The sequence below is a fragment of the Dipodomys ordii genome, unplaced genomic scaffold (genome assembly GCF_000151885.1).
Source record: "Dipodomys ordii isolate 6190 unplaced genomic scaffold, Dord_2.0 Scaffold27, whole genome shotgun sequence".
In the NCBI taxonomy this organism is placed as follows: domain Eukaryota; kingdom Metazoa; phylum Chordata; class Mammalia; order Rodentia; family Heteromyidae; genus Dipodomys; species Dipodomys ordii.
The window spans coordinates 6643711-6658514 of NW_012267243.1; the positions used below are offsets into that span (position 1 = coordinate 6643711).

The following is a 14804-nucleotide window of genomic DNA, read 5'->3' on the forward strand; positions in this document are numbered from 1 at the left end:
ATCATTATTCTATGCCGTATCTAGGCTAGTATAAGAGTTACAAAATTAGTTGTCTTGGCTGTTAATTTGGGAAGCTATCTGTTTAGGTTATAAATTACAGGCATTATAGTAAGTATGTCTTTTGATTTTTACGTATTTGTAAAAATAAGACGTGATTGCATTTTGAAGGTCTTTACAGCTCTAAAACAATACAACTAATACAGATATGTAGAGAGATCTTTGTTTACATGTAAAAATTCATCATACCCTCTGAAATTGTTTATTTTTATAGAAATGTAAGTTTATCAAAGGTGGAAATGTTCAGTAGTGAAATAACCCTTATAAAATTCAATCTCTAGTTAAACATCATGCATCCCTGAACCTTTTCCTGATCTTTGTTGACATCTATATTAAGTGCAAAATAATTGCAATAAAACTGCTAATCTTAGTCAAGTGCTGGTGGCTCACACTTGTCTGTAATCCTGGCTACTCGGAAGGCTAAGATGTGAGGATCGCAGTTTGAAGTTAGCCTGGCAGTCTGTGAGACTCTTATCCCCAATTAAATCACAGGAAAAACCAGAAGTGGCACTGTGGCTCCAGTGGTAGAGTGCTATCTTGAGCAAAAGGAGCTTAGGAACAGCATCCAAGCCCAGTTCAAGCCTCAGGACCGGCAACAAACAAACAAACAAGCAACAACAACAAAAGTTTGCAAATCTTGCAAAATTACAAAATTTCGCAAAAATGATGAGGATAATGTTCGAAAAGTACTCAGATCCTATGTAAACACACTAAGTGAAACACAGTACAGTTACACCATTTAACAACTGAAGAAAATGGATACAAATGATGACAAACTATACACTCTAAACAAAAGTGGTATGAATTAAAATTACCAGCCAGGCACCAGAGGCTTATACCTGTAATTCTAGCTACGTCAGACTCTGACAGTGGGAGGATCACAGTTCAAGGGCAGCCCAGGCATATATCCTTTCTCAACCTATAGCTAGGCATGGAGATGTGTGCTTGTCATGCTAGCTATGGTAGGAAGTGAAGAATAGTATCACAGTCCAAGTGTACACCCAAGCAAGCAAGAAGCAAGACCCTACCTTAACAACAACAAAAACAACAACCAGTGCAAAAAAGGCATCACTCAGTAGTAGAGTATCTGCCTGTCAAGTGGGAGTCCCTGAGTTTTAAGCCACCTCCCTCACCAATAAAAGAAGGAAGGAAGGAAGGGAGGGAGGGAAGGAGAGAGGGAGGGGAGGGGAGGAAAGCTAAGGGACCAAAATGTAAAATTTACATACTTTATGCACTCAAAGTAGTCAAACATTGAAAAACAGCAAACATCTGAGATAGATAAAATCTTTACTATCACTTGCAATAAATCTATATTACATACAGCTCTGAATTAAATGTGCACCAAGCATAGTCTCTGTCTCTTTCTTTAAAAAACAAAACAACAACAACAACAACCAAAAAACCTTGGATCTGGGAAGAAAACCCACAAATGCTGACAGCAACTCCTATGTTCTAACCACAAGATACCACTTTTCTCCAGAACAACAAACCACACACATGGCATTCAAAAGACTCTTTATTTTGACTAAGGTTATGGTTATATACTCTGCTAAGTTATAGTTGAATTGTGTCCTTTAAACTTCAACTTACCTTGCTATTTCAGATAAAATATCTAAAACCATGAATAAAATATATGATTTCTACTTTGTAAAAGCGAGTGAATAAGTGACCATCACTAAATCCAGAAATTAGGAGAAAAGGAAACCTTAAAAGGACATCTCACTGAGAGCTCCAAATGTGAATCACAGGAAAAATGCTTGTGGTTTAGTGATTTAAGTTCAGTCACTAAGAACCCGTGTACTCATATGGATAAGGTTTCATAATCATAGATTCAGAGTCGTTACTCATCTTCTCTTTGCTTCCTCACAAAACAACTGGCCTAGCGTGAGAAATTGAACAAAAACTGCCTCAAGCAGATAAAAATATGACAATCATCCTGGAAATGTAAACCTTGCTCATTGTAATCAAGCTACCGCAGGAAACTGGATCACCCTAAACAAGCAACATATCTATAATTATATTTTCAGTACAGGTATAAGACACTGTTAATTACTGAAAGCATTTGATTAAGACTAGATGTATAGAGAGATATACATTCCCACAAATATTTATTGAATGAATATGTGGCTATATGCTTAGATAAGAAATCAAAACATTAGAGTGACTAAAGACTTAATACACCACACCATCACTTAGGAAGCAAAATATAAGGGTAAATACTCAAGAAAATTAAAAACATATACATAGGTAAAACTGGTCCATAAATATCCCCAGAAGCATAATTCTTAATAATAAAAAGTATAAACAACCCAAACATTCATTAAATGCTGAATATATAAATAACAGAATATACTATATAATAGATTATATATTATATAATAGAATATTTTTAGTCACAAAAATAAAATATTGAGTATGCTACAAAATGAGAACAATATGATAGTGAAAGAGAAGACATCAAAGGTGATTTATATAAAATTTGTAGGCAAGTCTATAGAAATAGGGTATGTAGTTAGTGTCAATGTCTGGTAGATGGGATATTTGGAATGAAATAGATGTGATTAAAAACACTCTGATTTTTTTATTTAATTCAGTAAATACATTAAAGACAAAGGAGTCAAATTCATGGGGACAGAAAATAAAATGCTTACCAGTGGCTACGACGAGGGAGGCGAAAGGAGTTGTGTTTAATGAATGTTTCAGTTTGGGAATACCAAACAGTCTGAAGATGGATGATGGTAATAGTTACACAATGTAAACACCACTGAACATAAGAATGGTTAAAATGGTCAACTTTTTGGTTTACCAAAAGAAAAATATTGTATGCTCTAAACACGTGACTCATATGGCATGTGAATTACATCTCAATAAATAAAGCTGCTAGATAATAATGAATATGTCTAGTAGGTATTTATAAAAGTACAAACATTAAACTTGCCACCACATGGGTGAACTTTATGTCTATAATCACAAAAAGTTGAGTGGCTGTTAACAGACTCTAATTAGCATGGGATAAGATACTAAATGTGCCAAGACTAGAACAGCCATCTTGGCATGATCATTACCCTCATACTATATTCCCAGCCTAAGGAATTTCATCTATCCTTGTGGCTTTCCACATCTGTACAGAGATTTTTAGCAATATTGTGATTTGAGAAATATATCTGATTTCTAGCAATATATGTGATTTAATATATGGACATTATGTGTTATTATTGTTTTATTTTTTTATTTATTGTGAAAAGACTGTACAGAGGGGTTACAATTACATGGGCAAGATAATGAGTACATTTCTTATCAAGCATTATAGCCTCCTCCTTTGTTTCCCCTTCCCATCCCTTCTGATCCTCTTTTAAGATGATTTACATTCCAAGCAATAATTTGTGATATAACCCTAATAAGTAAGACAATAATGAAAGATTTCCACAAGTTGAAATCATAATTTGAAAAAAATAAAGAATTGAAATGTTTCCTGGTAAGAACATCATCAACAACAAAAACAAAATAACATAGAAAAAAGAGAAATAGAAAAGAGAAGGCACAGAAATAAATCCATACAGCTACTGCCATCTGATTTTTGGCCAAGACACCAAAAATATATTTGGAGAAAAGACAGACTCTTCAACAAATGGTACTGGGAAAATCGAATATTGGCACATAAAAGACTGAAACTAAACAACTATTTGTACCCTGCACAAAAAACAATTCAAGATAGATAATACATCTTAAGACCTGAAATTCTGAAACCACTACAAGCAAATATAAGGGAAAGATTAGAAAACATGGAGATAGGCACCTCTTTTCTGCATAGGACTCCAACTGCCCAGGATATAAGAATAAAAACTTAAAATGGTATTAAATCAAATTAAAAAGCTTCATCATATCAAAGGAAATCTTTATTCAATAGATAAAAGATTAATATCCAGAACATATAATGATCCCATAAAAATCAAACACCAAAAGAAAAAATAATCTAGTTAATAAATGGGTAAAGGATTTGGACAGTTCTCAGAAGAAGTGCAAATGGCTAATAAATACATGATGATATATTCAATATCCTGTCCAAAAAGAAAATACAAACAAAACCACACTGACATTCCATTAAACCCTGGTCAGAACAGTAATCATCAAGTAAATCAACAACAAATGCTGGCAAGGATGGGGATAAAGCTCAAAGACTGTTGCTGGGAATATAAACTAGTGCGACCACTATGAATATCTGTATGGAGTTTATGGAGACTCATCAGAAAAACAATAGACGTACCTTATGATCCTTGTAAAGTGGTACCCAGCTATCCCACTCTTAAAGGTATATATCCAGAAGAGTGTAAATCAACATATAAAAGGACATCTGTACACCAATATATATCACAGCACTATTCACGACAGCTGTGCAATCAGCCTAGATGCCCAAGAACTGATGGGTGGATAAAAAAAATGTAGTTCATATACACAGTTGAGTATTATTCAGCCATAAAGAAGAACAAAATTATGTTGCTTGCAGAAAAATGGATGGAATTATGGATCACCACGTATAGCAAGATAAGCCAAGCTCAGAAAGCCAAATATTGAATGTTTTCACTCATATGCAGAGTCTAGACCTAAGATGGTGATGATGATTATAATAATGGTAATAGGATATGAATGTAAAAGTGGAGCTGTTTAGGACTTCAATAAGGGAAGATAGCAAAGGAGAATGTAACTGAAGGGTGAAAAGGAGTAGCGCACGCGTGCGCGCGTGCGTGCGCGTGTGCGCGTGCGTGCGTGTGTGCGTGTGCGTGTGTGTGTGTGTGTGTGTATGAAATGTCAAATAGAGCAATTCAACATTTCAGCATTACTGAGTGCTAGAAGTACCAGAAAGTCTAACATCCTTGTCTGTGTTATTACTTGCTGATAGGAATTTATATGAAATATTCTTAAATGAAAAAGAAAAGTCAACTTAGCACATATTTACAATTATATTAAAACATACTATATAGAGCAAAATAAGATATAAAGTGATATATTCTATTTTTCTGTCTCTCTCTAATAAAAATTTTCTTGAAAGTTTGAGCACTTCTATGACTATCATATATTTTCTTACTATGTATATAAGTCCTCTTCTCCATTTTTGCTATTAATGAAATGACCTTATTCCCTATAGTTATGGATTGAAAAGTTCATGTGTTAGAGCCTTCACTCTCAATGTGACTGTATTTGAAAACAGAGCCTTTAATTAAGGAGACAATTAAGGTCAAAATAGGTCATAGGATGAGGTTCTACCCAACTGCTGTCTTTATAAGAAGAAGAAACTTTAGGGTTGCCTATATACAGAGAAGCCCAAGTAAAAACAAATCACCAAAGATTTTAGGAAAAACCAACCTCACTAACATCTGAATTGTAATCTTGATCTTCCAGACTCTACAACTATAAGAAAATAATTTTTTTATTAAAACTGCCTGTGGGAATTTGTATGGCAGACCTAACAGATTAATACAACCCAAATACATTTGCTTTAAATGAATTAATTACCATATTGAATAGCTTTAAGGAATTATATGCAAATAACCTGGCTCATTACCTACATCATTTTAAACTTATTTATTAACAAACAATAAGCAACATAAATATTACAAATAACAAAACATTGTATCAACTGAAGGACAGTTAATATTTTTAAAGTTTTAGCAAGGGTTTATTTTTAATTTAAGTTAATGCAAGGAGAAATAGAAGAGAAACTGTTTCTGCTCCTTGTGCAGGAAATAGGAGTTAAAAGATTTCAGCAGGACAGTTAAGATACAACAGTTTAGGTGGCAAAATGCTAGCAGGATAGATGTTTTGTATGCGGAAATGTAGCAATTCTTGGAAGAAATGACAATAAAAGAAGTATCTTTCGGAAATGGCACTGTGGCTCAAGTGGTAGAGCACTAGCCTTGAGCTGATGAGCTGAGGGACAGCGCCCAGGCCCAGAGTTCAGGCCCCACGACCCCCCAAAAAAAGATGTATCTCTCTATCTTTATATAGACATCATTCTTATAATAATTATTACAAAAAGGAAATAGAAGGTCCAATTAAGAGATCTAAATTTTTATAATACAAGACTTCACAACTGTTTATTATATGTGTAGTTTTTTTAATGAATTGACAGTATTTCATTTGTATTTTATCTGATTTCATTACAGATTCCCTGGGAGCAAATAAAGATGTGCTTATAAAATAATATGCTCTATTACTAGCATCTAGCACAATGTCTCATAAACTTAATAGTTGTTCAGCTGATATATAAGGCCTTTTTCAATAAAATGTTTTGACTTAGAGACTGTTCCAAAACCTAACACTGTGGAGAAAGGTTTTCCTTATCACTATTACATTACGAAAAAGTATGTAAGTTGTTATGGGTAATGAGAACTGCATAAGATATATTTAATTTCCTTTCATATGTACATACATATATAAAGCTTTCATTCTATCTGTATCTATTAACAAAGAAGGAATAATTTAGGAATGATATTGCCTTTAATAATATTCTGCTTAAATACATACGTATTAGTTTCATAGGGTTTATAAACCACTTACATTTATAGTTTTATAGTTCCTTTTAACTTAAACATAGCTGGCAAGTGGTAGATTATCTGACATGTTACTGATTTGATATGTTAAAAATTTTTAAGTTTTTTTGACCCTTGGTCTATATTATATCAGATAAAATAATATATATCCTAAAATGAGAGAGCTGAATACAAAATAATAAAAGGAACTTCCAGGGAATCAATAATGAAATTGGGAATGCAAGGACCTACATCTTCAATGAAATTAAACTGATGTGCATCTATTAACATTCCATTAAATTAACATTTAATCCCCCATTAACATTTAATGAGATGTTAATAGAAGCACATCAAGACAGATTTCCTTTTTCCCTTTTGATAATTATCTATGTCCAAGAAGAAAAATATATATATATACATACATATATATACTTAATATATTATTAGTGCTCATAATCAAAGGAACAACTTGTGAAGACTGTGTAGAAGAAATACCAAATTGAGGCATACAGTAATTATAAAATTAATTTTGCACTAAAATGTTACTTTACGGTATTCTTCAACTTTATTTTAAATAAACTTAATTAGACTTTCATAACAAAATTCTTCAGGAACTCCCACAAGAAAAAAAGTTTATCAGATAAGCAGAAAAGCTCAAAAGCTATGTACATATGACCATGTAAGATGATGCTAAGTGAAATGAACTCCAAGATATGGACACAAGAGGTTTTTCTTGTTGTTGTTTTTAATGTACTACGTAATTTTTTTCTTTTTTCTATGTTTTTCCTCCTATGGTAAATCCCTGTTGTCACTGTATTTGATTTTGGTACCTTGCATCTTGCATATAAATTTTTCTAACTTGGGGAGGAGGAGGGGAATAACAAAATGCTGAAACAAGGACACAGGATGACCCATTGCAACAATGAGACTCACAAGACACAATGTTGGAAATGAACTTTACAACTTCAGGGGGTAGGAGGGAGGAGGAGAAATGGGGGAGGGTGGGGGAGAGAAGAGATAGTAGGAGAAAAACAAAGGAGTGGGTAACAATGCTGGACAAGAAATGTATTCATTACCTTACGCATGTTACGGTAACCCCTCTGCACAGCATCTTTATAATAAAGTAAAATTTTTTTAAAGAAAAAAAGAAGTTTTAATCTTTGTTGATAAGGTCAATCTCCAAATTACTGGTTTTCTTAATGACAAGAGTGCCTCAGAAAAGTGATTTCAATTGACCTCTAAGCCATAACTGTATAGTTCCATCAAAAAATAGCCAACTATATCAAAGCAATCACATGATACAAACTATGGGGTTTTTTTTTAGCATTAGCAATGTTACCATCAATATAAAGGATACTTTTAAATTTGAACATGTACTAAGTTTTTTAAAATGTGATGATTCTGTTGTCTAAAGTGTATCAAATATGTTTCCATTTTGTTATGCTAAATAATTTATTTTATAATAAAATGAATAAAATTACTGAGAAAGCTAAAATTTTAAGAGTATATGAGATATTGTCATCACCCCTACACACACACACACGCACACTCTCTCTCTCTCTCTGTTTACTCAACATAATGTACCTTCTTCTACTGGCTCATTGGTTGATTCTCCTTTTAGACTGAGCATTCTGAAGAAGCCATTGGAAAGAGTAGAGAAAATCCCACGGATGAAATATCTCTGTTGTTCAGATTCCACTGTTCCCACTGAAGATGCCAATGATCTAATAAACCTATTACTGCTACAAGGTTCTGGTTCTGAAATAGATCTGTTGAATGGGGCTCGAAGTGAAGGGGAGTTGAACAAGTTCAGCTTCTCTGATGATATTCCAGGGACCTCATTAGTAGAAGCACTATTACTGTCCATCTCTGGCAGAAACTTTTGCTGTAGTTCATCTAGGTCTCCTTTATTATTTTGCAATCTCTCTTCTTTGCTCCTTTTCTTCCTAAAGCCAGGGTATTTTTGCCATCTGTAAGCACCCAGTGGCTTTTCTAGATTGGAAACAGCATATTCACTTTTTTTCTTCTTGCTTTTCACTGCACCACACCATGGATAAGTATTTAAATTTGTTTCTATCTTTGAATTTGCATAAGCAGGTTCTGACAAAGATCTTCCAAAACTTGGAGGATGAGAAGATGTTTGTTTCTTAAAGATGTTTATCTTCCACGACTCCATTTTTTAACAACTTCTCTAAATATAAGCTTCCTCTACTCTGCAGTCTTTGCAGTTGAACCACACTTGTCTGTGCAGTCCAAAACATTTAACTGCTTAAGCAGCTTTCTTTGTGTGGCTTTGAACCACAGCAGATGTTGCTGCTTAAGAGCTGGTGTCATATTATTACCCTATTTTCCCAGATCTCTGAAATGTCAGCATCACCTAAAATCCTCTTGCTTGAAGTAAATTATCTTCGAGTACAAAGTAAAGTTTTCCAAAAGATCTTCACTCTTCTTGTAGCAGGTATCATTTCCTTTTCCGGACTAAGTTTTTAGGAAACTTTTTTTTTTTTTAATGCAAAGTGAAAAAGAAAAAAAAAACCACAGACACCTTTATGGACCAATAGTAATTAAATGTTCACCATGTAAATGAGAATGGATTAAAAATAGATTGTGAAAGTACTTAAGCTGATGGCCTCACTTTCTAGAAGAAAAAGAAAAAAAAGAACTTGCCTACAAGCATATTTTGGAGTGACAGCTTTTTAGAATACTTAAGGTCTACTTTTTAGAATTTAATTTTAAGCTAATTATTGCTATTTGCACTACGGTCTCTCTTTAAATTAATAATTTTACCTGTTACTAACAGACAAAAACATACACTATTTTCTTCAAGTTGATTCACTGCAAAAGGAAAAATAATAGAAAGAAAGCCAAAACTTAAGGCCATCTATAATACAGAGAATTTTAAAAAAGGATAAAGGGGTAGAAAATTGCAAGTATAGAGGGTATTTGCTATGAACAACAGTAAAGGAAAAAGAAAATCGAACCCATGGACTCACAATGACTACGCAAAACTCAACCACTGAGCTTTAGCCCAAGCTTCTAAAAAAGGAAAATCTTGAGGCCTGTTCTTGTGGCAACTGGAAACATAGGAAAGGAAATACTTAAATAATTTCTAGAAGGGAAAACTTTGCTATGCAAATCTAATTGGAATAAGTTGGCTGGAAAAATATTCCCTATCTGTATAACCAAAGAAATTCCTTTATTCATCTCTGTGCCCTTTAAAACATTTTAAAAAGAGCTTACTACCTAAAATTTGGTTAAAGTAAGTGCCTTATTCTGAACCAAGATCAGTAATGCCAAGTTTTTGGCTAGTGATACTTTTTTCATCTGCCTGTTCACAGAACCTCTAAAAAAGAGTTTCAAATGGAAAGCCTGACAGAATATAGACCACCAATAAAAGATATATAACAGAGCAATTAGTTATTTCATGAGTGGTATAAAAAATCATCTGGCAAAACTGAAAACTTTGCTTGTAGAATGTACAAAATGAAAAACAGTTCTCACACTGTCTTTCACTACAGCAGAAAGTAAAAACATGTAACTTATCCATTCTTGCAACATATAAAATGTTCTATTATATCCATTTTCTCCAAGCAATAACCTCACTTTACAGTCTCTAAAGTTTCCCCACGATATATAAAGAAATGCTGACGAACTTAGAGTGATATATCAAATTAGAGGACCTAGCTGAGCACAGTGGTGCATTTCTGTAATACCAACTTCCAGGAGAATCAAGTTTAAGGCCACCCAACATAAAACAAACAAAAAGTAGAGAATCTTGCAATTATAAAAATCATTTAAAAATCTCTCTCAAAAGATGCACATATGAATTTTTACAAAGACACAATAAACATTATGTGCTAACCTCTCTTTAGGGCAGATCACATCATCTACAAAATTTAACATCTACAAAACAGACCTAAATGTAAAATATACCACTATAAAGCTGGTGAAAGAAACATGAGAGAAGAGCTTCTCATTGTTTCTAGGAGTATGAAAAGATTTCCTAATCCACAGAAAGCAATACCTGTAACAGGAAAACATATGCCTTCATAAATATAAACCAAGAACTATGAAGTTGTATCACTTTTAAGTAAAATTTCTCACTTTTAGGAGAATTAAGAAAAATGAATACAAGCAATACATAAATTCGTATTTCATCCTAAATTCAATTTTTCCTAATGTTTTCATGTACATTAGGAAAATTCAGAAACTATAAATGTATATTATGGACTAGATAATAGAATCATCGATGTTATTGAATTTGCATTTTAGTACTTGTACTGTGATGATGTAAATTTTCTACAGATGTGAAATTACATTAAAATATTTTTGGTTGGTCGTGGGGCTTGAATTCTGGACCTGAGTGCTGTCCCTCAACTCTTCAGCTCAAGGCTAGCACTCTCCCATACACAAGTAAATTTAAAAAAAAAATTCACAATTTCCTTTGAGTCTGTATAGACATTTTTATTAATAATACTTCCCCTGTTGAGAGTTTTTTGAGTATTAGGGAAAGAAGTTGATCAAGATCATCCCATTATAATAGTTCAGTGGAAAATTAAACTAAGCCTACAATTTTGAGAAATGTTGTAGAGAAGGAATAAAGTTTAAGTCCTGAAATCAACACTGTAAAATTCAGGCAATATTAAGTGAGAAAATATTCCTATGTACCAAATAGGTAAATGTTAAAGGATAATTATGGCCTTTCTAAATTCATCAGCTCAATTCTTTTAAAACTATATTGCAATTGTTTTTAACAAAAGTCCCTGTCTAAGAAATATGAAACTAGCAAATATCGTTAATAAGTTTTTTATTGTGAAAATACTGTACAGAGGGGTTACAGTTACATGAGCAAGGTAATGAGTACATTTCTTATCAAGCATTGTTGCCTCCTCCTTTGTTTTTCCCCTACCATCCCTTTCCCTCCCACCTCCTCAACTACACTCCCCCCCCCCCCAATGCCTAAATTGTAAAGTTCGTTTTTGGACATAGCGTCTTGTACATCTCATTGTTGCAATGAGTCAATCTGTATCCCTATTTAAACAATTGTTTTTCCCTTCCCCTCCCCAAATTATAGCAACATCAAATACAGTGAAAACAGGGGTTATACCGTGGGGGAGGAATATACAAAGCAACAAAAAAAAAATCACATGGCATCTTATAAATATGTTACAAACAATAGCAAGAAAGAAAAAACCACTTGTGTCCCTATCTTGAGGTTCATTTCGCTTAATATCTTCTTATCTGACCTTTTCTGCCTGTTCCAGACATATACTAGTTATTGCAAATAAGGGAAACCATGGAAACTAGCAAATATTAAATAACAGAAAAAAAGCTAGTGAAATCAAAGAGGAAAAAGAACCACAAATTAAGGAAGTGATAGACTACATATGCAGGGAAAGTCAAAGTATTTAAGTAAAGAGAAGATTCTGTCCTCTCATAGCTAGCTAGAGTTTGATTTGATAATTTCTCAAATTATTTTCAATCATCAAAAATGCCTAATGTTCTTTATATTAATTTATTTCTAAGCTTCATATTTAGTTTAGCTTACTTCCATTTCTGAACATTCTTAAATATATATAATGAATTAGTGAATTTTAGACAAAATATTTAATAGACTTATAATTTTTTAAAATGAGATATAACAGCATTATTAGCAATGAATTACTTTATTAGGAATGCTGTAATCCCAGCTAGTCAAAAGGCAGAGATCAGAAGGGTAGTAGTTCCAGGCCAATCTTGGGCAAGACCCCCATCTCAAATTCACTGGGAATATACCCACAGGTATAATAAGCCTATCTAAGGTTGACCCCAGGCAAAATGTGTGACACCATATGTAAAGTGTAACTAAAGCAAAAAAGGCTAAGGGTGTGGCTCATGTAGTAGAACAGTAGAGGACCTGCCTAGCAACAGTGAGGCTCTGCATTAAAAACCTACAAAAATTGGCTGTTGGTGGGGGGGAGGGGGGAGGCTGGGAAGGGATGTGAAGGGTAAACCAAAGGAGGAGGCTGCAATGCTTGGTAAGAAATGTACGCATTATCCTGCCCATGTAATTGTAACCCCTCTGTACAGTATGTTCACAAATAAAAAATAAATAAATAAATTTTAAAAAAATTGGCTGTTGGTGGGAGTGTCAGAATAGAAATTAATTCTTGTAATATCAACTACTTTACTTTTGCATTTTCTTAATAATTTACAATCCATAAGAATAGCTTTAAAAGTCATTCTGGTAGCTAAATCAAAACATTTGAATTATCTGAATAAATACACAACACTTGAGTTCACATAGTCAAATCAAATTGTAATTGAGCACCTATCATATATCAGACACTACTAGGACTAAAGGAAGAAAAAAGAATAGGACAAACAATCTCTACCTTCTTGGTACTTGAGGAAAGGCTTTACTAGGAAGGGGAAAGCAGGGCATTAGGAAACTATGTAATAAGGATTTTTATGAAGTCTACAGCATAAAGGATGGAATCAATTTCTTTTGAAATTCTTTTCATCCATAATGAATATGACTATAATGCAACATGCATTCCTAAAAATTACCACACTAAGCAAAATTGAACAGCAAAAAATATGGGGGGAGATGAGCTAGGGAAACAATACTTAGAAATTTTGATAATAACAAATTTTAAAAGACAGGAAGCCAATAGAAACTGCTGTACTATTTTCTATGCCAAATGTTGAAAAACTTATAAATATCAAATTAATGTGGCATTTTAAAAAAAACCTGAAGTTTTCTTGTGGAAGTGGGCATTGAACAGTTACAGCTTTTGGACTTCTGTGGGTGCAATGTATCTGAAATCAGATGAACAGCTTAGCCGACTGTGTATGGCTCAGAATAAAATGTGGAAAACAGGTGGCTGGTAATTATTTAAGATACATGCATTTTCAGTATTCCTACATTACTTAGTTTAGCTGGATACAGTTTTCTTTCTTGTTTAGTGTTTCTCACAAATGACATATAAGCCAACACAAAATTCACATAATACCCAAATTGTTCCCTTCTATCAATTGTCTAATAGAAATCTTTGCTTTCAGAACAAGTATTATGCTACTCCTAATTGTACTTCCTCTTCTCTTCCATACAGAGGGTGTGGTAAAACCAAGAAAAAGATCAACAAGAGACCCTGTCAGTGCAAGGCACACAAAAGCAGGGGGAGGGGAAATAGCTCTTACCCTTAGAAAATTCAGCTCTTTATTTTAAGTGTCTTTTATCTCCCCTTTTCTTCCTTCTCTCTTAATCAGAATAATAAAAACCAAAGGACCAGACTCCTGATCTGAGTTTGTGTTCAGAGTGAACACAAAGGACCAGGCTCCCAAAAACAAAGCAAGAGATTTACTTCCAGTCAGTGCTTCACACATGACAATTTGAGGATAAAATCATTAGAGATCTTACTCAAATGTATATGTGAAATACAGTCCTGTGATATCAGGCCTGAAATTCTGCATTTTTAAGCAACTCCGTAATACTTACGTTTCTGCTCCATAGACCAATTGTGAAGAGTAAACTATAGGTAGATTTTAAACTAAGAGTATACAAAGCTTCTCTACAATTCAGTCAGGTTCACCAAAATAGTTAATTGTATTGAGAATGAGAAACAAACTGAGAACACAAGCCTGAAATATTCTCTGACATGATAGATACATATACATATAGAGAGAGAGACTTATGCAATGTTCTAGGAAGTATGTTAAGAATCAAAGATTTAACAATCCCAGCCAAATCTCTTTCTTGGAGACAGAAAAGATTATAATATATAATAATAAGAACATATTATGTAATATTATAATATATAATAAAAGTACAATTTAAAAAATCTGACAATCTGCACTTTCACTCCTACCCAATACATGCAACCTTATTTCTTAATGGAAGGAAAAGAAGTAAATGCTAATGAATACCAGTAGGAAAGTGACTAAATAAATCATAGTACGTATTGATACAAAAAGAAGCAAACATGCATTTATATGTCACAGAACACACATTTAAAAGTAATTAGCTATGGGTAGTACAGCTACAAAATCACCTTGGACCTTCCCTTTTGTGTTGTTTTGTTTGGTCATTCCTAAGGCTTGAACTCAGGGACTGGGCACTGTCCCTGAGCTTTTTTTTGCTCAAGTCTAGTACCATTTGAGCCAAAGCTCTATTTCCAGCTTTCTGGTGATTAATTAGAGATTAAGCCTCTTAGACTTTCCTGTCTAGCTTGGCTTCAA

The 14804-nt window shown here is 33.5% G+C and overlaps 1 protein-coding gene across 4 annotated transcripts in view; it reads right to left on the bottom strand.

The window, feature by feature from the left end:
* The window catches only part of Rasal2 (RAS protein activator like 2), a 248634-nt gene that overhangs the window by 167191 nt on the left and 66639 nt on the right, over nucleotides 1-14804 (bottom strand). For 2 of the 4 annotated variants that reach the window (XM_013015755.1, XM_013015754.1), the window contains exon 1: nucleotides 8169-9014. The exons of the other annotated variants lie outside the window; for them this stretch is intronic. In XM_013015755.1, coding sequence (XP_012871209.1) covers nucleotides 8169-8760 — 592 coding nt within the window. In that variant the 5' untranslated portion in view covers nucleotides 8761-9014. Of the gene's footprint in view, nucleotides 1-8168; nucleotides 9015-14804 lie in introns of those variants that run through there. 4 annotated transcript variants of the gene reach the window in all.